At 48.4% G+C, this 23,469-nt stretch overlaps 8 protein-coding genes across 8 annotated transcripts; 5 read left to right on the plus strand and 3 right to left on the minus strand.

The window, feature by feature from the left end:
* Positions 1-1,221: 1,221 nt before the first annotated feature.
* On the plus strand, positions 1,222-2,692 carry N7479_000357 (class I SAM-dependent methyltransferase; the record flags this gene model as incomplete). Its single annotated transcript, XM_057248055.1, has 7 exons — positions 1,222-1,407; positions 1,463-1,624; positions 1,680-1,745; positions 1,929-2,050; positions 2,146-2,384; positions 2,438-2,615; positions 2,665-2,692. The coding sequence occupies 7 exons, from the start codon at positions 1,222-1,224 to the stop codon at positions 2,690-2,692; spliced, it is 981 nt and encodes a 326-aa protein (XP_057112487.1).
* Positions 2,693-4,787: 2,095 nt separating this feature from the next.
* On the plus strand, positions 4,788-5,978 carry N7479_000358 (KRR1 small subunit processome component; the record flags this gene model as incomplete). The annotated part of the gene is made up of 2 exons (XM_057248056.1): positions 4,788-4,847; positions 4,917-5,978. 2 exons carry the CDS (start codon positions 4,788-4,790, stop codon positions 5,976-5,978), a joined length of 1,122 nt encoding a protein of 373 aa, XP_057112488.1.
* Positions 5,979-6,454: 476 nt separating this feature from the next.
* N7479_000359 (putative autophagy protein (Atg22)) lies at positions 6,455-8,345 on the minus strand (the record flags this gene model as incomplete). The annotated part of the gene is made up of 5 exons (XM_057248057.1): positions 6,455-6,823; positions 6,885-7,046; positions 7,100-7,224; positions 7,293-8,149; positions 8,203-8,345. The coding sequence occupies 5 exons, from the start codon at positions 8,343-8,345 to the stop codon at positions 6,455-6,457; spliced, it is 1,656 nt and encodes a 551-aa protein (XP_057112489.1).
* A 1,912-nt stretch (positions 8,346-10,257) lies between these two features.
* Positions 10,258-10,641, plus strand: N7479_000360 (uncharacterized protein; the record flags this gene model as incomplete). Its single annotated transcript, XM_057248058.1, has 3 exons — positions 10,258-10,286; positions 10,374-10,431; positions 10,480-10,641. The coding sequence occupies 3 exons, from the start codon at positions 10,258-10,260 to the stop codon at positions 10,639-10,641; spliced, it is 249 nt and encodes an 82-aa protein (XP_057112490.1).
* A 547-nt stretch (positions 10,642-11,188) lies between these two features.
* On the minus strand, positions 11,189-12,679 carry bgt2 (GPI-anchored beta-1,3-endoglucanase EglC; the record flags this gene model as incomplete). Its single annotated transcript, XM_057248059.1, has 2 exons — positions 11,189-11,267; positions 11,769-12,679. The coding sequence occupies 2 exons, from the start codon at positions 12,677-12,679 to the stop codon at positions 11,189-11,191; spliced, it is 990 nt and encodes a 329-aa protein (XP_057112491.1).
* Positions 12,680-14,597: 1,918 nt separating this feature from the next.
* Positions 14,598-16,214, plus strand: N7479_000362 (uncharacterized protein; the record flags this gene model as incomplete). Its single annotated transcript, XM_057248060.1, has 1 exon — positions 14,598-16,214. One exon carries the CDS (start codon positions 14,598-14,600, stop codon positions 16,212-16,214), a length of 1,617 nt encoding a protein of 538 aa, XP_057112492.1.
* A 1,828-nt stretch (positions 16,215-18,042) lies between these two features.
* On the minus strand, positions 18,043-19,569 carry N7479_000363 (putative peroxisomal 3-ketoacyl-coA thiolase (Kat1); the record flags this gene model as incomplete). Its single annotated transcript, XM_057248061.1, has 6 exons — positions 18,043-18,081; positions 18,141-18,252; positions 18,303-18,367; positions 18,419-19,267; positions 19,322-19,417; positions 19,471-19,569. The coding sequence occupies 6 exons, from the start codon at positions 19,567-19,569 to the stop codon at positions 18,043-18,045; spliced, it is 1,260 nt and encodes a 419-aa protein (XP_057112493.1).
* A 771-nt stretch (positions 19,570-20,340) lies between these two features.
* Positions 20,341-22,491, plus strand: N7479_000364 (putative bifunctional fatty acid transporter/acyl-CoA synthetase (FAT1); the record flags this gene model as incomplete). The annotated part of the gene is made up of 5 exons (XM_057248062.1): positions 20,341-20,626; positions 20,689-20,844; positions 20,902-22,048; positions 22,116-22,259; positions 22,320-22,491. 5 exons carry the CDS (start codon positions 20,341-20,343, stop codon positions 22,489-22,491), a joined length of 1,905 nt encoding a protein of 634 aa, XP_057112494.1.
* Positions 22,492-23,469: the final 978 nt, after the last annotated feature.

Consider the following 23,469-nt stretch of genomic DNA (forward strand, 5'->3'; position numbering starts at 1 on the left):
TCGATTCTTTTGTTCTCTGTATGGTTTCTCATCTCGCACAGCGGCTGCATGCCGTTGTCTCAACCTTATGGCGAAGTACTGCATAATAATCTGGTTGAATTGATGGGTGGTTTGTTTTCTTTCATTCTTTGCCGAGACCTTGTTACATCATTGTTTGTTGGTGGACTCCTCCAAAGTAGAAACCGATGGAATCGTGGTGAGCAGTCGGAGTAGGATGCGATTCAATTTTCTGTAGACCCGCACCTTGACTACTGATGACAGGTAGGAAATTACCTACCATGTTAGCCTCGCGATGATGCTTTGATGGGAGTATGGAGGATCCCAGCGAGATGCAGCGGCGTGGCCGGATTTGTACTCGATCCACACCATCGGGCGCTCTTGGACCCTCGAGGAAAGTAGGTACTATGCGAGATGGCAAACTGTGCATTAGTTGACGGCACCACCGCCGAGTTTCAAGGTTTGTTAGCTTGGCCTTAAGAAGCGGAACCGAGGTTCTATTCTGATACTTGACCCCATTCTGGTGTCAATCGCCCGGAATGATTCGTGAACCACTCTTTCGGCTACTCAACCGACCCGCATTTTTTTCTTTCTTCCAGCCTGGTTGACGTACCAGTGTGTCCCGGAGTAGAAACAAGGGCCTCTTGCTAAGAGCATCTTAGGCCATCTCGAGTAGTCCAACTAGCAAGGATGTGAGGGAGAGTCTCGGAGTTCGCCCCAAAGGAACCACATGAACGATTCGGAGGGAGTTGGGAGTCCGCATTGATCGCATTTGGTTGCTACCCATGCAGGCCCCATCTGTGTTAATCTTCGACCGTTAAGTACCCCGTGTCTTCACGAATCGATTGCTGCATCTGGTGTGAGTCTTTAAAAGAGGCAATTCGATTGGGTGGACCCTTGGCTTTCCCCGTTCGTACCTTTTAGTACGTTCCTTGTATAATTGGAAGCCCCTCCATACAGCCTTTGCGAGAAAACGCCCATGGGTAAATGATCCTCGCGCGAGCCGCCATCGTCTCCGAGGGTGCCGCCGACGTCTTCAAGTGGCACCCAATCTCTCCCATGAAACTCCCAGCACATCAACCTTCACACTTTTTTTTTTTTCGGATATTGTGATTCGAAGCAAGATCTTGTACTCGGAGAATTCAACCCCGCCCTGACCAGACAAATCAGTATATACCAGCTCTGGTTTTCTTCGACCACAACACCACTAGATTCAGGGTGACAATGGCGTATGCTAGTTTTCCCGTTGTTCTTCCCGGCCAGGTGCAACTGACGTCGATGGCCACCAGAGACCCAGATTCACAGACGATAGAACTAGACCGTGAATATCTCGATAAAATCACAGTTCAGGGTCGTGAATATCAGAAATATTCGATCGAACATCGTACGTACTTTGAACCGGTCGATGAGGTAGGACGTCCAAAATTTCATCGTTGGCTTCTCTTCCCACTGACAACCGAACCAGGAAGAAGCACAACGACTCGAAGATCAGCAACAAGTTTTTCAAAAAATTTTCGATAGTCGTCTGATCTTCCCACCAATACGTCGATTGAGAAGGGTTCTCGACTGCGGGCATGGATCCGCATCCTGGGCCGTCGATGTTGCTGAGCAGAACCCTGATTGCGAAGTAAGGCGTCCCTTTGATCGCGCCCGACAGAATTCTAATATTCGGTGCTTCATAGGTCATTGGCGTAGACATTGCCCCCCACATGAATCCAGATGATGTGCCTGACAACTTATGGCTTCAGGTACGTCAAAAGTCAACCTGTCTCACATCCTACCCCGGGGGACAACATCATGAGAAGGCTGTAACGACACTTCTGACCTATGTCTTGTGCTTCGGCACCTTTGTGCCATCTGTCAATCTTGAATAACAGACCTGTCCAGGTGTGTAACCTCCTGAAAAACAGTCGCTAACGTGTGCCGAGTAGGTCGATGACTTGAATCGCCGTTTCACCTTTCCTGCAAACCATTTCGATCTTGTCCACTCTAGACTCCTTGCGACCGGCATCGACCGATCCCGATGGCCATCCTATCTTCGTGACATAGTCAGGTGCGAATCTTCCAAAGCAGGTCGAACTTGCCGTCACTCCAAGAGGCAGGAGTTCTCCAACTGAAACCCCTGGACTAACATGAGCGGTCGTCAAGGGTTCTGAAGCCAGGTGGTTGGGTCCAAATGGTGGAAATATACTTCAATGTTCAGTCCGACAACGGCTCAATCACTGATGAGCATGCCCTGAGGAAATGGAGCACACAATACCTACGTGCTCTGGAGGACAGGAAGGACCTTCGGATCGGTTCGAAGCTAAGAACTCTCATGACAGAGGCAGGATTTGTAGAGGTGGATACGAAAATGATTCCTCTTCCTCTGTCTGGGTGGTCGACTGGTCGGTCTTTGGCTGCCCAATAATAACGAATGAGACTGATTGAATTAATGCAGACCAACGGATGCGAGACATTGGCCGATACGGCTGTGCAAACATGCAGCAACTTCTCCAATCACTTGCACTATATCCACTTACTCAGCGCTTGCATATGTCCCAAGATACTTTTAATTCTTTGGTGGCCCAAGCGCAGCAAGAGGCGGCAGACCCCACATTGAAGGCATATTTCCCACTGTAGGTATTGTTCCAATCTGAAACCAATAGGCGAAGTCTGACAGGGCAGATACGTGTGCATTGGCAGGAAGCCATAGAGGCATCGGTCTGGGCAAGTCGGCAGGTGTGATGGCTCGATATGGGCAATAACCTCTTACGGGGGAAATAAGAGCTCGCAAGACAACCGGACCCATTGTCGATACCCTCCCTCCCGCATTCTGCATCCAGCATATTGTACAGGTTTTGCTGTTTTGCTCTTCGCATCCCATTTGCATAAACATATTGCATTAACAGAAAGATGGTTAGTCAAATGACGTTCTTTGATTGCACCAGTTCTTTCCTTCTGCCATCTGTAATGCAGTGGGTATCCGTATCAATAACCTTTGCTGTATGTTTGCTGGAGTCTAGTGGAGGCCTTGGGAATCCCAGTATGTACGATCGCACAGAGATCAAGTCGCCCGACTCGATGGCGATTGGGGTGAGACAATGCTCGTAGCTCACTGTGTGGATCACGATTTCTGCAGAAGCTGACAATGCCCACATGCATCAATTTTTGGCTTAAAGAGCCTCTTATCCACTCGAGATGGGTCGCCGTTGGGTTACTGCCTAACGTGGTGGGAAAGCGAAGGTGGATTGAATGGAACTCGGGGTCGAGGCATGGCTGTCGCTGCCTAGGGTAAGCTGAGTTTCAGTCTTCTGCTCCAAGTCAAAATGGGAGTGAAATGAAACAGGAGAAGGATTGAGATTGAAAGCAGGAGGCTTGTGGGGGTGCAGATTAAGCTGTTCAGATCGTGCCCAGTGCGCGATACCCGACACCGTTGGCCCCCGATCCGACCTTACCCTTTAGAGAAGGATGTTTTCAACGCCATCACACCCCAAGGTGCACCTGGTCACCTGGGTAGTACCAGAAAGTGACAAAGGATGAAGAAGATATGAGGAAGATGAAATAGGAGGGGACTTGCCGAACTGGCGGGAGAGGGAACCACCGGTTTCCAGGAACACATGATTTGCACGACCTCAAACAGTATACGCTTTGACTGACCTCCTCAATACCAGCTGTTAACACTGTTCATACTGTCTGACAACTTGACAACACAACCTGACGGCTTGATTGCCTCACGCCTTCAAAGCAGACTCTCGTCTCGTATCGAAAGTGATAGTCCCGAGCGGCGGCGAGCTCCTCTCAAGCCCCAATGATCAGCCACAACGTCCATTACACATTAAGACACATGCAATCTCGTATCTTTCCCCGGTATTCTCCATGCAGCAGCTCTGATTACCAATACATATACACACAAGGATTACCGTGTTTCCAGTACGAATTTGGTACCCAATCACAACCTCCAAATCACCAACAGCAAGGAGTTTACACGAGCAGAGTTGCACATCAGAATATAACTAGTGTTGGATTCCTGTCGATTTGTTGATTTCCTTCTCCCATACCGGAAAGAGGTCATACCACCTCTCAGTGTCTTATTAGAGCTCCTCCCGGAATGCTCCTGGCGAGAGAGACGTTAGCCCGATGAGTTACGATATCTCGATTGCCCAAAAGGCCCACAAGAGCTTGAAATGCATAAGCCACACACACACTCTCTCTCTTCCATGGGTGTTTTGGGGAGCGAGCTTGAGGCCACAACTGGGCACAGAAATACCCGAGAGCCCCGGGCCGCTGTGCCTATCGCGCTCAGTCCTCGTAATTGGTTTCCTGCAGGGGCTCTGAGGGAGAACTCAAACTGGATAGCTTATGGCCTCGATTAGCACCAATCAATCATGAAATATTGGGAACATTGGTGATTGAAAAGCTTATACGGAGTAGTCAATTTATACATGGAAATTTCAGGACACTTTTGCCATAATCAGTGTTCAATTCATTTGTTTTTCGTGTACGAAGTACCTGGGACCAAATGCCCCTGGTATGTATATGCCGATAATGATTGGCCCCCAACTTCAATTATTATTTCCAACTTTTGTATTTAGGCAGTGGAATATTAGCGCAGAGCTCGCCAAGAGGAAGAGACGCAAGAGACGCAGGCTTGACACCCCGATCTAGATTCGTTGATGCCTGAAGTGTAAGGCACAAGGCTCTGCCTAATTGGGGAAAGCGGGGAGAGAAAAAAAGTTGGCGCGGATTTTCATTTGAGCTCCGAACAGTCGCCAATTCTTTTTCCTTGCGATCAAGTCACCACCAAAAAAATGCCTTCAACACACAATAAGGAGAAGGCCTGGGATACAGATGATATTGATAAGTGGAAGGTAAGCCAACACATAACTGCTCTATTTTTTTACGATTGAAATATCCTTACTGACGGTTCCTCGCAACAGATCGAAGAATTCAAACCCGAACACAATGCCGCGGGCAGTTTCGCTGAGGAGTCATCCTTCATGACACTCTTCCCCAAATACCGTGAACAGTACTTGAAAGAAGCATGGCCAGTGATCACACGAGCGCTCGAGAAGCAAGGCATCGCTTGCACACTGGATTTGGTTGAGGGTAGCATGACAGTGAAGACAACGCGAAAGACCTACGACCCAGCAGCGATTATGAAAGCCCGTGATTTGATTAAGCTGCTTGCACGAAGCGTACCGGTGACACAAGCGATGAAGATTCTCGAAGACGGCGTGGCATGTGACGTGATCAAGATCCGCAACCAGGTGCGGAATAAAGAGCGATTCGTGAAGCGAAGACAGCGTATTCTCGGCCCGAACGGTTCAACTCTCAAAGCCCTCGAGCTGCTCACCAGCACATACATCCTGGTTCAGGGTAACACGGTGGCTGTGATGGGTCCTTTCAAGGGACTGAAGGAAGTGCGACGTATTATCGACGACTGCATGGCGAACATCCACCCCATTTACCACATCAAGGAATTGATGATCAAGCGCGAGCTCGCCAAGGACCCGACGCTGGCGGAAGAGTCCTGGGACCGGTTCCTGCCTAACTTCAAGAAGCGCACACTGTCCAAGCGCCACGTGCCGTTCAAGGTTACCGACAAGGCGAAGAAGGTTTACACGCCGTTCCCTCCTGCGCCGGAGAAGAGCAAGGTCGATTTGCAGATCGAGTCTGGAGAGTACTTCCTGTCAAAGGAGGCCAAGGAGCGCGTTCACAAGGAAGAGGTTGTCGAGCGACAGCGCATCAAGCGGGACGAGAAGATGCGCGAGCGCGAGAAGGACTTCATTGCTCCCGAGGAGGCAACGCCGGTCGATATCGAGGAAAAGCAGAGGAAGAAGGAAAAGAAGGAGAAGAAAGAGAAAAAGGAAAAGAAGGAAAAGAGCAAGCGGAAACGCGAGGCCGAGGAGGATGTCGATGCCGACGAGGCTGCCGAGCGCAAAGAGAAGAAGAAAAAGAAGAAGAGCAAGTCCAAGGAAGCTTCTTCCGATGGGGAATGATCTGCTCTTTGATTGTGGTATCGGTATCTTGTATCGGAATTGGCGCTTATGGCAGTGCATAGGTCTGGCGTTTAAATGTCTTGTCTCCTGGTTTCGTTGCAACGTTGCAACCCGTGTACGCCCCAAGCTGGTGTGTACATTTACAAAAAATATTGTTCAATACCAACAAATGATCTTCCTTCTAAATCTCGCCTGAGCGAACTAAATTCCGCGACAAGCAGCCCTGGGCTTTATGTTAAGGAGTTTTGAGATATCGTGGACTTATAAGTCATTGGAATGAGCATATCCGTCCTATATATGTGCATTATGTCTTCCTATCAATAGTTGTGTTTCGTAAAAGTCCGTTTTATATATTTTCAATTGCACTCGCGGCATGTATATCCAAAAGGCATCAGAGTGTCCCCCAAAACCATAGTCCCTATATAGACAAACACCAAAAAAAGTCAACCACCCATGATAGACCCGAAGACAGTAGTTCAGACCGCCGCTGAGGTCCGTTCATCGGAAGACGAAGATGCACTGGATTCTAACCGACGCAACTTATCCAACAAGAACCTCTCCTGTTCTTCCTGGCTTTTCTTTAAATCAACACCCCAGAACAGGATCAAGAAGCTGACAAGACTCAACGCAAACAAGAAGTAGAATGGCATCGACACATTGCCCGATGGACTGGCATCGATAATTGCACTTGAGACGAGGGGACCAATGAAAGACGAAGTCTTGCCAATGATGCTGAAGAGACTGAAAAATAGGAACTCGTGGCCGCGTGGTGTGACTTCTGAGATCATAATTTGAGAGTAGCTGTACCACGGGCAGATGAAAAGTCCGTAGAATGCTTGGTAGACCTATATGATCAATATTAGATATTGTTGCTCATATGGCAGAGCAGGATTGAGATTGACCCACCCAGACTTCCCATGAATTATGGAACCCGAACTTGTCGGTCCAGATACCGATCATGCCCCAGCCATCAAGCAGAATGATTCCAACGGCGATAGCGTTGAACATGGTTTTGGTTCCGAGCCTGAATCGTTGTTGGATTGTCCAAAATGCGTATATACCAACCGCCTAGGAGAGACTTGTCAGTTTACAACAAAATCGCCCAGGGAATTTAAGCTTACTTGTGCAGCAATACCAACAATAAGCAGGTATGTAAGTTCCAGGGTATTATAAGCAACAATGCTATTCTGCAAAGTTGCAATAACGGTCACACTGGTGTTGAGAGAGTCTCCAAGTAAGAAATAACCTATTGCCCGCACAGTTAGCACCGAATACCTAAACAACAGACAGACATAATAAAACACAAAGTCTTACCAATAAGATAGATCAGACTCTGCTTCAAGTGCCAGATCTGCTTCATAGCATACCACAGCTGCCATATGCCTGCAACAAGAATAGACCGTTTCCCAGGGTCTTGACCGGGACGGCGTTTCTCAAGCACAAACCACGGAATCGAGACAAGCAGCCATACACCAGAGACAAATGCAATTAGAACACTCAGTCCCCAATTGTTATTGCTCTCGCTATCATTGACCTTCAGCCCGAACATGATTCCCACAATAATCGCCAAAATAAAGATTTCCGCGACGGACTGAACATAGAAAGCGATATTGGCAAGTTTGCTGCGCATCATGGTGTCCGCATAGTCATACTCATCACGGGTAATTGTCCCCGCCACATATGCATCGGCCTTTTCCTTCATTTCGAGAGAATTGCGCGCCAATCCTGGGAACGCAGCGGTCCAGAAAGTGAGGGTAGTTTGATAGGCGATCAAGCCGACCATATATAAACCGACCGCGACATGCCATTTTTCTGAGGTGTGAACACCTAACCAGCCAAAGCCGATGGCATAGGCAATAATCGAGAGCCCGATCAAGATGTTGGGTCGCCAATAACCGAAATCGGCAAAACTGCCGATCACCAGGAATACCACGACTTGGATTGCGAAAGAGATTCCATTGGAGAGGAGCACGATGCTGTTGACCGTGCGTGGTCTACCTATAAAGTCGAGTAGTCCATTGTCCGGGGCTGCTTGGTAGAGCAGGTTCTGAAAAGCAGTTGGCGCGAAATCTAGAACAGTAATCGTCAGTTTCTGCTTCCTGTAAATTAAGATCTTGAGATCGCGGATAGACCCACTGAACAGCGACAAGCCATTATTTCCAATGTAATAGCTGCAGTCGTGGTGTTTAGTTTCCGCACAGGGACAATTCAACGATCCACGCACGCATAATAGGCCCAGATTTCCATCCGGGTGGTGCGGTATCTCTCATCGAATTGATCTGGTGCAGTCGGCTGGTCGATCTTTTGGGGAAGAACATCCACCTCCACAGTGGAGTGGACATTGTCTTTGTGCTGATCCCGATCCATGACTGTGGAAGAGAAAAGATGAGAGGAACAAAAAGAAAGGAGGGGAAAAAAAAGAAATAAAAAACAACCTTGGAACGGAATGGATGGGACGACCTAAGTCAGTAGTACGCCCGTATCAAACCCGGAAGAGAGCCAGTTGCATTGCAATAACAGTGCCGATCACGATAAACTGGATTGGGTCAGACTGGACTATATCGCGTTGGGTCTAGTTGGTGCTTCTAAAGTTAACTACTTCATCACAGTCCTATCAGAGCGTAGGATTTCTCAACTTCCGCATTCGGTGGCTTTTGGTGGCTTTTGGTGGCTTTTGCCGCTTAATTTTCTCGAATAGACACCTTAATGTCTCAGGCCAATTATAGGGCACCCATAACAATCTTACTTCACTCAGAGATAGATGCTACCTATTATATTAGTTAGTTCTATTACACTGAGATCATCTCAATTTCTCTCTCCTTGACCTTTCATAGCAAAGAACTGTAATGCATCTAATCAACTTATGACAGAGATCGTGAGGTTATCTGGCTGAAAGACGCCAGTCTGTGCCTGAACATCTGTTCTTTTAGTACGGGACCTTCTTATGGGACCTTTGCATAAGAGAATTGGTGCAAGGCTATTCCAACCATTTCTGACTTCTTGCAATCACTAGCCGATAAAGAGGGAGAGACAAGTACCAACATAGGCATATCTCGGTGCTTAGGATGATCAATCCTGCTAGCAAAGATTGCTTTGCTTTTCCAAACCCTGTTCCGTCAGCCAACATCCTCACAATTGAGAACCTATGGCGTAGACTTTCTATAAATGTGGTAACACTTGAAACATCTTGTAGATGAAAACCTGCTCGGAATTGAAGGAGTCGCGTGGAATTTAGGGGGGAAAACTTGCCGGACACGGAGTTAATGGGAGTCTGTGTAACAGCTTGGTGCTATGTATATATATATTTGAGTGGCTGGTGGTTGGGACGTCGACAAAGAGGTGCTTGTCTGAGGTTATATTTCCACAAGAGAGTTATTTGGGAATAGTTTGTGAATTGGGAACCAATGACAATTGAGCTACTGAGAGCTTATAATCTAAGAAGGGTGGAGCTCCAAAAAAGAGATATCTCTGTGTATGGTTCTTTGAGAGCCACGAGTTGAGGAGGGAAAGAAGCTTAGCTCTAATGCCGAGACTTGGAAATTTCAAAATTGCATGAGAACTCAGCGTAATATATAAAGAACGATAGAGGAGGGGACCTGGTGTATGATATAGCATATGGTATAATATACAATATTAATGGCAGGAGAGGAGAGATAGAGAAGAAGAAAACCGTACTCTCTACAAACAAACTGAGGCTTGTTAAATAGCCCGTGGAATCCCCAAAAACAAGGCAAGCTCGCTTAGTGAGAACAAATCAAAGCATAAAAGAGTGGAAACCTCTAGCAAATTCTAATTTTGTTCTCATAAACGGCAAATGCTTCTTGCTCGAATATAAATAGTTCTCCACGAAATTCTTCCTTCTATCCACAGAACTAACTCCACCTCCCCTATTTATATAGTGAAGTTTGTCCTTATCAATCAACTTGGTAGGCCACTTCTTGAAGCTGAAGCTGGAACCGATCCTAGTGGTTTTCACTCTATCTGTACCTCCTGGTCATGAAAGCTATACCCACTCCGTTGGAATAAGCCTGGTATGTGCTATAGCTTCTACTCCTACAGCTCACCTTGATATTCCGTCACTTACTGACACGCATTTTCTAGTGCTCAACTCTCACTTGCACCTACTACACATGCACACGGCTCAGTGAAAGCCCATTCCCAGGGTGTTACATAGCCTCTCGTTTGCTCAACTCTCACACTTTCTACATTTGCACTCTCTTCGCCTACCGTTCAAATTGACATCCGCCGATTAACCGCTGCATCCTAGTCTTCTGGCACTATGGAAGCCGCAATGCGAGCCGCTCTGAGGTACTAGTAGAAGAACCTCCCCTGCCAGTCGTGCCTCCCATGTCTGGCTCAGCTTCTAGACCCCTATTATATAGAATGGGTGATCAGGATCCCTAAATGTCACGCCTACGAAGCGAACGATATAAGCTACCTCAAATTCAATGCGGTATGTGTCGGCTGGATATTAAGTTAGGCTCACCTACCAACGTGACAGATCCCGGTGGCTGTGTGCACATGCATTTCAAGCTACGCGGTCGACTTCTGGGATATTCCCCGCCTACCTCAGGAACCCGATCAGCTCCACGCTGCTAGCAACCTGATGCGTGAACGTATCCGCAACTTTATCACTGCCGTGATTGAGTGCGGGCATGCATGACGTGTCGAGCCTCACAGCGCCACGAATGTGGGTATAGTATTAGTTTAAGTGCACGCGAATTTACTGACCCTGCTATATCAAGGCATCCGGAGACCAAGCTGCTGGTCCTATAGGGATTGAACAACTCCGACTTCGTAATCTTGATTGAAAAATCTTTGTCGAGCAATTGTTAGTTCACTGGTCTCAACAAATTCCATAGGCTCTACAGGGCATGCCACCCAACCTTGCTGCTCAAGCGTTGACTCCGAGGTTATCATGAGCAGAACCCAAACTTCTCACTGCTAAGCGAATGAAAGAAAGAGTACTCAGACATAACGATGCTGTGAGATGGGGTTTGAAATTTTATTAGATATAACATACGAGGAAAGAATATGATAGACTCATAAGTCTAATTTTTAGCAGTACATAAATGGTACCAGTACATAGATAGTACATAAAAAAAAGTAAAAAAATATTACATAAAATCAGCCGATCACCGACCATCTAATGATAGACCAAGGTGAGTATCACCCAATCACTCCGAATCGCCCATGAAAAATTGACATGCTTAGAAGGTCAAAGCAAGAGCGAAAGCAATCACCAGGGCACCGGCAGCAGAGCCGGCGACACGGGTGGCAGAGCTGAAGCTGGGGGAGGCGGAGGGTGAGGAAGAGTCGGTGCCGGTGCCAGAGCCAGAGCCGGAGCTGGAGCCTGAGCCGGAACCTGAGCCGGAACCAGAGCCGGAACCAGAGCCGGAGCCCAAGTCGCTGCCACCAGTGGCGACAGGGGAGGATCCAGCGGCGGTGCTAGAGGCGAAACCGGAGGCGGAGGGGCTCTTGGACTTGGGCTTGGTGGAGGGACGGACACCTACGGAGGGAACGGCGGTGTGGGAACCAGCAGGGGAGCTGGCAGGGCCAGAGGCGGAGGCGGAGCCAGAGCCAGAGTCGGAAGAGCCAGAGCCAGAGCCGGAAGAGCCAGAGCCAGAGCCGGAAGAGCCAGAGCCAGAGTTAGAGCCGGAGCCAGAGCCAGAGCCGGAGCCGGCGGAGGCAGTAGTGGTAGCAGAAGCGGCGGAAGTGGCACCGGAGACGGGGGTGCTGGAAGCAGCAGCAGAGCTGGAAGAGGAAGAGGCCTTGCAGCTCAGGTCATACAGAGGGGTGGTGTCGGTAGCAGAGCCAGTGACACCGAAGCTGGGGGAGGTAGTGCCAGCATCTTCAAGAATGTACCACCAGGTGTTGGTAACACCCAGAAGAGGGCAGGCAACCTCATCCCAGTACTGCTTGGCGTTGGGGATGCTGGCAACAGCGAGGTTCTCAGTGGGGCCGGTAGTAGGCCAGCCAGTCTCGGTGATCCAGATCTCCTTACCGCCGGCGACAGCCTTGGTGTTATCAACACCCTTGTTGAAGAGCGCCTTGGCGTCGTCGATGGAGTTGGGGTCGGTGTTCTCGTAGTATGGGTATCCATCGAAGCCGAGCCAATCAACGGCCTCGACGACGGCAGCGTTAGAGCCGTTGGTCCAGGAGTTCCAGGTGTCGACGTGGCCGATGGGGGCACCGCTCAGGGAAGTGCCGGAGATGGCGGAGCGGACCTGGTTGATGTAGTCGACAAGCTCGCGGGCATCGAGACCGGGACCCGCGTTGGACTTGACACCGATTTCGGAGTTACGGTAAAGATCTTCGCTGCCGACGGAGATACCGACGACAAGGTCAGTGAAGGCACTGCCGTAGGTGGAAATGGCGTTGGTGAGAGCAGCAATCTCGTTGCTCATGTCACCACCGGAAGCCCAGAGACCCAGGAGAAGGGTGGTCTTCTCCTTGATAGCAGCCGGAATGGCCGAGATGGGACCGTTAGTTGTGCCACCCTGAATCATGGTGTACAGACGGGCACTGGTGAAGGCATGGTCGGTACCAACGAGGTTCTTAGCAGTGGAAAACTCGGTCTCGAAGTCAGCTTGGGTCTTGAGGCTGCCATCGACCTTGAGGGCGCCGTAGTTGAAGCCGGTAGCGACGGCCTCGGAGGTAGCGACGGCCATCGCAAGGGCAAGGAACTGAGCGGAACGCATTTTGAATGGAAAGTTGTTAACGAGAGTTGATATTCAGATGAGAATAGAACCTGGGTTAAAAGAATGTAGCCAGGGGTATTCTTAAAGACGAAATGGCAGTAGAAAGTAGAGTGAAAGTGAAAGATGAAAATGCAAACGGAAGAGAAGTAGCCTCTTCTAAAGCCTTCTAAAGACCGGAAGCCCTCTGAAGACCGAAAGCAAGGTTCTACAAATGAAAATTCAGTCTAGATTCCGCCACAGCGTAGTTCTGTGGATCCTATGGGTCAGAACACGTTGGCTTACCCACTTTAATTCAAATTTAAACCCGCCGATTGGCTGAACTATTAATTGGCTGATTCCAAAAATATGCATGAGCTGTGGGGCTTGATGAATCCATGGATCCAACGACCGCATTTGACGATTTGCCCGATCTCCCCGGATAATTCTATCCGGCTTTGAACACAAAGCGACCATTCATAATTCAGCCTGAATAAAATTCATTTTCATTTTATTGCATTGGGTATATATACATCTTAGCGGGTCAAAGACACCTTGAGTATACGTGGGAAGTATTGTACCTTGCAGACCCTACTTAGTATGCAGGAATATGACACACCCTGGTGGAGAATCGCGTGTCATTGCATGACTAAACCCTTGGGTTTCCGACCTCGGGAGGTTCCAAAGATCAGGGGTTTACTAATGTCTCCTATACAGTCTATTATTAGCCAACACCCCTTTAAGCTCAACCCTCAATAGATTAATGATCGGCCCGTAAGAGCACCATTAATGTCGTAGTCGACTGTGCCATTGTCGATTCGACGTTGTATGTACGGAGTACTCCGTAGATGTCAAACAATGTCTTTTAATATTGGTTTTTCTGCCATAGTCGCATAATTACCATTCCAGCACATGCAGATGACTCCGTTATATTTTGATACTCCGTGTGAAGTACAACCGCACCAATTAAAATACATCGTAGTTTGGACTACTCCGTACTTTGTACCCTTGTCCAAGGCACTGACTGCTCGTACCTGCTTTCGGGACGAAAAAAAATAGTGCGGTAGCTCACACACTTCGTGTTCGAGGTCGGCCTAGCTTAATGTTTTACCCAGAGACCCAGAGACTTTGGCTTTGTCGATCTTATTGAAGTTTGAGTGAATGTCTTAGGTGGTGGACACCTGATTGAAAAATATTCCCCAGGGGATGGTTATTATATGCTTGTAGCTACCACGGAGTAGTTTTCACGAAACCGCATGATCTGGAGGCTGTGTGGAGGGTCCGTGATTGTAGTAGTAAGACCAATGTTGATGCCGAAGACTGAGAAGTAGCGAGGTGTCATGATTATCTCAAATACTCGCATTCAATTGGAAGGTCATAGAGTTTCGGCATGTCTTTCATGTCATTTGTTGCTTTGACTCTGGCTTGTCTCTCTCTGCGTACTTTTGTTTTCCATATACTTTGCATCATCTTTTGAAAATGGATGGCTTAGATTCTTGAATAAAGGGGCCTCAATATTCATCTTTGCCCAGCCCTAGCCCCTTAGGCTTCAAAAACTGCCATCATTCCAAATTCTAATTACAGTCTCGCATTAACTCGAGTGACTGGTATAGAGTAGTCCAACGTCATGACACTACTTGGCGCCTTGGCTATCTTAGGTACCTACATATTTATGCGTGAATTATTAGGTTTAAAACACATATTTCGGGATCAATAATGAGTAATTATGGGGGAAACTCCTGTTCAAACACTAACCAATACTAATTTGCAATTCATCAATCTTTATTAACTGGTTAGTTATATAGAATTGGGCTTTACACATATTTTACTATGCTATATTTAGCAACTGTCTGCTATCTGCGATAACCAACTCTAGAAGTGGGGTAATTGTCCAACATCGAAGGTGCCTCAAGTTCCCTTTTCTCTACATCAATCTGAAATCATGACAATAACCAAAGAAAAGGTACAGGAGATCTTGAACAAAGCTGCCCTGCGCTATCGAGGCCCAGGGGGTGCGATCGCTGTTGTCAAAGATGGCGAGGTCATCGGCCAGCGCATCTGGGGATTCGCCCACCTGGACGAACGCATCCCCATGACACCTGAAATGCAGTTACCCATCTGTTCAATTACTAAACAATTTGTCTGTGCACTATTGATTGACCTGGAGCGCAACCCAACACCAACACTAGCTGCAAAAGGCGATTTCCGGAAACAGCTCTCAGACCACCTCACCGAAATACTAAGCCCGGAGCTCACCCGTGACGGTGACCTGACAATCGACCAGCTATGTGACATGCAATCCGGTATGCGCGACTACTGGGCTATGACCACGCTGTGGGGGTCCAAGCCCGACGACGAGTTCCTGCTAGCCCGAGACTGCGGTCCAATGCTCGCTCGAAGCAAGTCATTCCAGTTCGCGCCGGGAACGGAATATTCCTACTGCAATGTCAACTTCCACATCGTCGCCAGAGTAATTGAGCGGGCTACGGGGGAGCCTCTTGACAAATTGCTCAAAGAGCGAATCCTCCGCCCGGCTGGTATGAGCACGGCATCCCTTTGTCCTTACACCGCATATCACCCACCGCCGTGTGTCGGCTATGAGGGCGACGAGCAGCATGGTTTTACAGCGGCCGTCAATAGAATAGAATGGTCTGGTGATGCTGGATTAGTTGCCTCACTCACTGATATGATCGCGTACGAGAAGTATCTCGATCAATGTTATGCTGATCCGCAGAGCTGGTACCGTGCCGCTATTGCTGATCCGAAGTTCAAAGATGGTACCCCTGCGAGGTATCGGTATGGGCTAAGTCACACTGACATCGATGGCGTGAATACGATCGGTCATGGTGGAGCGTTGCGAGGATATCGACTGCACCGGCGACACGCACCAGAAGAGCGCTTGTCTGTCGTCGTTATGTTTAACAGTGACACCAGCGCATTCGGTCCCAACATTGATATATTCCGAGAGCTGTTAGAGCTACCTAAGCCTGCGCCAGCATCGATTCAGCCGGCTGCGAGTTGGGTTGGCGCGTTCCTTGACCAGGATACCAAGCTGTCGATTGTTATCACCAAGGGCACACGGGAGGGAGAAGTGGCCATCAGCTACGATGGCGCTCCTGAACCTATCAAGCTTAGTACACCGAATCATGGGAAGTCTGATTCTATGGTTGCGACGGTTGATGGAGATTTGTTGACTATTCATCGCGTGGGAGATAACCGGATACTCAGTGCTCGGCGTGTTGTTCCGAATGAATCAATTCTTAAAGATGCTTCATTCCAGGGTGTCTACCACTGCGCCGAGATTGAATCTACCTTCCATTGCATTGGCGAGGATGGCGTGTTATATGGTGCATTTGATGGATATCTGGGTCGAGGAAATGCAACTCCAATGAAATATCTGGGAGATGATGTTTGGGTCTTGACTTGTCCACGCGGTTTGGATGCGCCAGCTCCAGGAGACTGGACCATTGTCTTTTCTCGGGATGAGCATAATGCAATTCAAGGGTTTACGATTGGCTGTTGGTTGGCTAGGAAGGTTGACTACGTGAAGAAACCCTGATAATTCTATTCTACTACCTGGAACCAAATACAATCAAGTATAATATTTGCTTTGTTATATATATGTATACACTCACAGAGTCTCCTTCCGATAGCAATGACTCTATATACTGGGGTGCGATCCAGAGGTTGGCGTGTGCGATGCGTAGCAGTTTTCCGAGGAAGCTTGCTTTTCGCATATTCGTCACCCACTCTGCAATTTGACCGTCACGTAATTCGAATGATGACAAAAACCTTGTGTGCCCGACTTGTAGCATTACGGTCGGCATTGAAGCCGACGCTCCTCAAAATACAAATCGAGACTTAGCTTTCCAGAACAGCTCTTGACCTTTTCTTCACCACGGTTACCCCTAAACACATCCCCAACCCTCCAGCCAGATCTCTTAAACTGCATAATCAATGACTTCCCTGATATGATTGCAGTACCTCTTTGATATGTATGTAGATCGGAGTAGCCCTTCTCTCCGGATTGAAATGTATCAGTCCTCGTTAACGATGAGGTGGCAAATTTTGAGCCTGTCCATCCATTTCTTGTGATAAAGCGCTGGGGGACCTTGGAAGGACATCCAAACACATATACTTTCTTGTTTTCTTCTTGCGCCTCAGGCCTGATATCTGGTGGCGTTCTTGGCTTTCTGGACCTTATCTCTAGGCCAATCCCTCCTTCCTGTAGCCATGTATTCGGAATCGCATGCTTGAAATCAACTTTCAACAAATAATCGCGTCGGCTTAGGATCGGAAAGGTAGTCTGATTGTTGGACGAAATAGTGTGGTGAAGCAGCTCGTCTCGAAACATTTACATCGGACGCAAGCCTTTTCGCTTTGGCACCAGGCCAGTACGCAGCTATTTTGACCCTAGAGTACCCAGTGGCTGTTGATTGCTTGAATTCTCTCACATACTTCCCAGCGGCCTTCCTCAAAAGGCCCCTCCCATACTACGCCGGGTTGGAGTATGGACCTTATTGGTGCAATGTCGGGCACTAGGTCGTGTCGTATCCCGGTATCTGTGAAGTCTGCAGACCGTACATCTATCGAGTGTATTCTCGCGCAGCGTATGACAGCAGCTTCAGCCTCGAAGGATTCCTATTTCGTTTGGTTGGTAAAAATGCCATCGTCTTGCTATCGAGACGCGTGTGTAGGTTCATACCGCGATGTTGACAACGGGCGGGCCACCTGACCCACCCCTAGCCGCAGCTTTTCCACCAATTTCATGCTTCCGCCGTGGGTTCGATGACTTTGGACACGCACGCGCGTCCTCTGTCCGTGGTGGTATATTTGCCCGCTTGCTGGGTGTGTAGAGCCTTCAAGGCGGGAGGGGTAACCTCATGGATCGAGATGTGGGGGATAGGTAGAGATTTCAAAAAGGTAGAAAGGAAAACAAGAAAAATAACACGGACATAGAGCAGAAGAGAGGGAAGGAGGTGGATGGATTTGGGTCGTACCTTCCTTATATGCACATACATACTAGCCACATGAGAAGGTTCAAGAATATGGAAAATAGAGGAAACTAAAAAAAGACCCCTAAAAGACAAAGCGGGATAAAGCGATAATATTCAGAACTAATTGGAAGGAAATTCACAGAATCTAACATCTTGTTTCGGAGTAATTTTCTAGGGCAAACTTGGTCGAATTACCTGCTTAGACGGTTGACCTTTTCTCTATCAAGTACTCATCGCAAAAGTATATATCAGTCACATCTGACATCTTTGAAATACAATTTCGGGCAATGAGAAATCAATTACACCCACTTGCTATGGAGTATCGAAGTCACATATTAGTATTCAATGTGTACAGAGAAATATATACAATTTGTATCAACATAGTTATGCTTAATGCTCAGAAACAAAGATACCAGCCATCCCCATGCCCTATTGGAAGTAATTAGTATATCCGAAGATTGAACAGATGCTGATTGGAGGTAACTTACAGTGCCAATACACATCGAGGTCACGGCGACTCGCTTATCCTGTCGACGCAGCTCAGACATAGCAGTGACGATCTGGCGTGCGCCAGTGGCGCCCAGAGGGTGACCGAAAGCACTTTGAAATATCAGCATGGTACCAATCAAGTGAGATCGAAGGTCACTTACATAGCACCGCCACGAGGGTTCACCTTAGATTCATCCAAGGCCAGCTTGTTGACACAGTAAACACCCTAATGATGTCTGTTAGTCTCGCACAGTAGTCACATACTCGGTAGACTTACCATTGAGGCGAAGGCCTCATTAATCTCAAAAATATCAATGTCATCCTTGCTCAGGTTGAACTTGTTCAGGATCTTAGGGATGGCAACAGATGGGCCAATACCCATGATTCTGGGCTCCAAGCCAGCAACAGTAGCGCCACAGAACTTGGCAACAATACGCTGACCGAGTTGATGGGCACGCGAGCGCTTCATGAGAACCAGCGCAGCAGCACCGTCGGTAATCTGACTGGCGTTACCACCAGTGGTAGCACTGGGAGCCCACTGGGGGAAAGCAGCGCGGATCTTGCCAAGGGACTCGGCGGTAGTACCGTAGCGGACGCCATCGTCACGGTCAACGACAATACTCTTAACCTCGCCGGTCTTGGGGTCCTTAAATTGAGTCTTGACGGGGACGATCTCGTCCTGCAGCCAGCCGGCCTTCTGGGCGTGCTCAGCCTTCTGGAAACTCTTGGCAGCGAACTTGTCGTGCTGCTCGCGTGAGATGTTGAACTGGTTAGCTACGTTCTCTGAGGTCTGGCCCATGGGCTGGGAGTTCTGGGATGCGATCGGGTGCTTGGTGATCATCTCGGACATTTCGGGGGCGCCGCCGTCGGCGTTCTTGCTCATGCTCTCGGCTCCAACGGCCACTCCGACATCGATGGATCCAGCGATGATTTGGTTGGCGATATTTTGAACGGCCAAGAGACCGGAAGAGCAGAATCGGTTGACGACGGAGGCTGCTGTTGTTACGGGGTAGCCTGCTGCCAGTACGGCAGAACGGGCGACATATGCGGAGCCGGGGCAGAGGACGTTGCCAACGCAGACATCTTCAACAAGGTTGGGATCCAACATGGACTTCTCACGGACGGTCTTTTTTGGTAAATTAGTTACTGCATTCTGTCTCATTATAGAGGTAAAATTTACCGTAAGAAGTGACACGAGGAGTTCATCCACGGGTGTATCCTTCAATCCACCCTTACGGGCCTTGGTGAGCGGCGTGCGGGCCAGGTAAGTGATGACCTGCCAATTTATTAATTATTGTATTGAAGTTATAGCTACGATCAGCAACATACCACATCATCTGGGTTCTTAGCTAGAAGCTTTTGGCGGGCCGAGCCAGGAGTTGCCAGCTGGTTGGCGACGGAACTTAAACGTTGTTGTGGTGAAGACATTATAGGCAAGAATATATGTAGAACAAAGATAAAAAAAGAAGACCGAACGTTTTAATAACTATCTGGATATCTTTCAGGTGCTAAAAAGAACCGCGGCTTCTCCAACCTTCTCCACACTTGAGCCGAGATGACAATCTCCAAGTGTCTTTTGCTCCGACAAATTTGAGCCGACTGGAAGTGCCGGGACTTCGGTGGTCACACGGTGTATGATACCGTTATTTTGTATCCCTCGGCTTGGAATACGAGACGATGATTGGTGCAATTTCGGTATCCGAGACGTTTCATGGCCCCACATGTACATTGACAGGCTTGCTCATTGGGGAGTATAGTATTCACAGTGGGGGATTCGGGAATGCTCCGATGTCTTCAAACGACCGTGATATCGTGGTATGGCCTCATTTTTACAGAACAATACTTAAGCTCTGGAAATAAATGTTGATTGAAACCGGGGCAAGCTCAGCTAAGTCCGGGGATAGCAATACGGGGGATTTCCGCGCAGAGACTCCACTGCGAAGTAGCCAAGTTAGCCAATCTGAAGCGCCGTTTAGGAGATTGGTTATCGATATTATTAACGGCAGATGGAGCTTGACTAGCTTCCGTCTGAAGAGAGCCCCGAGGCCTGGTGATCTTTATATCCGTCGCCATGCCGGTTTTTGAGAGCTTGGGAATTTCCAGGAGAAAAGACGATACATACTCCCCATCGCTGTCGAAATATCGAATGCTTGTTGAACTGAATCCTAACAAGAAACGAAGAACTCAACTACTGTTCCAATGGACATTTTCTCCGAAGTCGGCGCGCCTGCTGTGGCAGTGGCATCCGCCTTGTCAGTGGCCGCCGGTGCATATCTGAATGCGAAGCTTGCCATTTCCACTGATTTGCGAACAATCGCCAACGACAAGGCTAGCGCGAAGCGGTTAGACCAGCGCATTGCTGAGCTCGATGGCTCACCAACAATCTACAAGATACTCGAGCGGGTGGTAGAAGTTGAAGGACGAGGTGTTGCCGATGCGCTCTGGTTCGAGCAGAAGACGTGGTCATACAGCCAATTGAAAGACTGTCGGTACCATCCCTTCGTTCGGAGAAAATGTTGCATCGATTGCTAATGCGCCAGTCTACAGTGGTCGATAGAATGGCTGCTCTTTTGAAGAGCCGTGATATCAACACCGGTGATACAGTGGCTGTTTTTACCACCAACTCCCCGGAGATGGTCGTGGTTCTGTATGCTCTGTCGAAATTGGGCGCCGTAGCAGCGATGATCAACACCAGTCTGCGAGGTTTGTTGATGATTGAATTCCAATCCACGAGAATAGACAGCTGACTCTAGTGACAAGACGATACCTTCATCCATTGTCTCAACGTCTCCAAGTCCAAATTCATCATCTCAACCGCAGATCTGGCCCAGTACACCTCCATCGACCTACCACACTTCACATTTAACATGGGATCATTCGAAGGTTCCGAAACAGGCGAAACAGAGCTCGTCACCTCGGAAACTCTCCAGCAATTCTCCCCATCAGGACTTTCAGCAGCCAAGCGCACCACGAAAGACATTTGCGTCCTAGTCTACACATCAGGAACAACCGGAAAACCCAAAGCCTGCGCAATCCGCAACCTGCTCTCCATGACCACCGCCACCCCACTCTCAGTGGACGCCAACAACCCCGCAAAGTACTACCCACTCCGCGTATACTCCCCTCTCCCCCTCTTCCATGGCACAGCCTTCTTCACTGGCCTATGCGTCGCCGTCGGCCACGGGGGCACGCTATGTCTTGGACGAAAATTCTCCGCCTCGCGGTTCTGGAAAGAGGTGCACGACTCAGGCGCAACCCGCATCCTGTATATCGGCGAGTTATGTCGGTACCTTCTCGCGACGCCGCCATCACCCTACGACCAAGACCACAACTGCATCGTGGCAACCGGTAACGGGCTGCGCGGGGAGATCTGGGAGAAGTTCCGTACGCGTTTCAACATTCCCGAGATTCGTGAGTTCTACCGCTCAACCGAAGGAATTGCGAAATTTGATAACCACGGTGTTGGAACTTGGGGTGCGGGCAAGATCGGGTTTTCGGGGCCTATTCGTCGGTCCATGGAAGATGTTACTTTCATCGTTAAGTATGATACTGATAAAGAGATGCCGTATCGGGATCCTGTTACTGGGTTCTGTGTGAAGGCTGCGCTTGGAGAGGAGGGTGAGGCAATTGGTCGTGTCCGGGACCGTGGTACCCTGATTGAGTATCTGGGTAATGAGAGTGCTACGGAAGAGAAGCTTCTGCGTGATGTGTTTCAGAAGGGAGATTTATTCCAGCGCACTGGTGATCTGGTCGTTCAAGATGAATCTGGATGGGTGAGGTTCCAGGATCGGGTTGGTGACACTTTCCGCTGGAAGGGTGAGAATGTTAGTGCAGGAGAGATTCGGGACCATATTTGCCGGATTGAGGGTGTACATGACGCTGTGGTATATGGTGTGAAGCTTGCCGGGTATGTATTGTGGCCGCCGTAAACCTTTTGCTTTTGCTGAGGTCGCATTGCTAATGGTCTCTACTAGGTATGATGGCCAAGCTGGAGCTGCTGGTATCACCCTGGAATCACCAGCAGCTGGGACAGAGTTCATGTCGAACTTGTACAATGAGCTCAAGAAGAAGGGTGTTCCTTCATACGCTTTACCTCGATTGGTCCGACTCACTGAGAAGTAAGCATTTCCTTAGTTGCGATAATTTGGTCTCGTCGCTAATCAAGATATATTCTACAGGGTTGCCACGGGTGTCACTTTCAAGCAGGCTAAAGGTGACCTAGCAAAGAGGGGCTGGAATCCTAGACAGGACAATGGCGGCGACATTTTATACTGGCTAGACGGCACAAAGTATCAGAAGCTGGAAGAGCAAAGTTGGGAACATATTGAGAGTGGTAAAGCCAAGATCTGAGCCTTTACTCTTTATAATACGCCCAATGCTTGTCCTTGTTATAGCAAGCATCCATATATATATATACCTCTAGAATTGGGCTGCCTAATCACAAATCATATTCCTCAAGTCTCACACAATAAACTCGATGTAAACAAGCTGATAAGGTTGCAGTGGGTGGGTCCACCTGCAAGTGGGACCAAAACATGGTAGCAATAGTGGGGCCCAGGGGGGATTTATATGAAGTTAAGATCTTTCCTAGTGTATGAATCCAGGTGGTGTAGTAGTTAAGAGCAACGTCTAATTGAGAAATGTCCAATCGTTTGCTCTAATGAGGCTCCTCCCTAGGTTCGATTCCCCTTGAAAGCTTGAGCCTATCGCTGGGAATCGCCCTCTTCCTTTTTTTTTAACTGTTGTTTTTTTTATAAAAACAAAGATGAGTTAGGTATACCAAAAAGAGGAAACTAAGGAATGACAACACTTGCATCGTTTACTCGTCAATCGATATCATGAGTGTTGATTACTCCAGTGGAAGCGAAAGGCACGGGTAAACGAATGGTTGGTTGATGGAAGGACATACCTAAGTCAACCTATGCGCCATGTGAGACATGACGCGTCCATTATGTTGTACGAACAGAAAAGCTGATTGTATTGGGTAAATTGCCCTCCTGTATATATACCCTACCTCGAACTGATATCTATCTAAGAAGGAAAAAAAAAAAGAAGAGGGGATCCCCAGTAGTGCATAGCCTTAAGGCTGTCACACCACGAACTTTTGGTTCTTAAGGGGATCGAACCGAGGGAGGGGCCTCATTAAGAGCAAACTATTGGACATTGCTCAATTAGATGCTGCTCTTGACTACTACACCACCTGGATTCGATACTAGGAAAGATCTTAACTTGTTTATACCCCCCACAATGAGACACAATGAAGCTTCAGTAGTTCGAGATTTCCTTTCGCATAGATAAATATCCATACATTTGATTTCCTTAGATCTT

Source organism: Penicillium vulpinum (genome assembly GCF_028829585.1).
Source record: "Penicillium vulpinum strain IBT 29486 chromosome Unknown utg000001l_segment0_segment0, whole genome shotgun sequence".
NCBI lineage: Eukaryota > Fungi > Ascomycota > Eurotiomycetes > Eurotiales > Aspergillaceae > Penicillium > Penicillium vulpinum.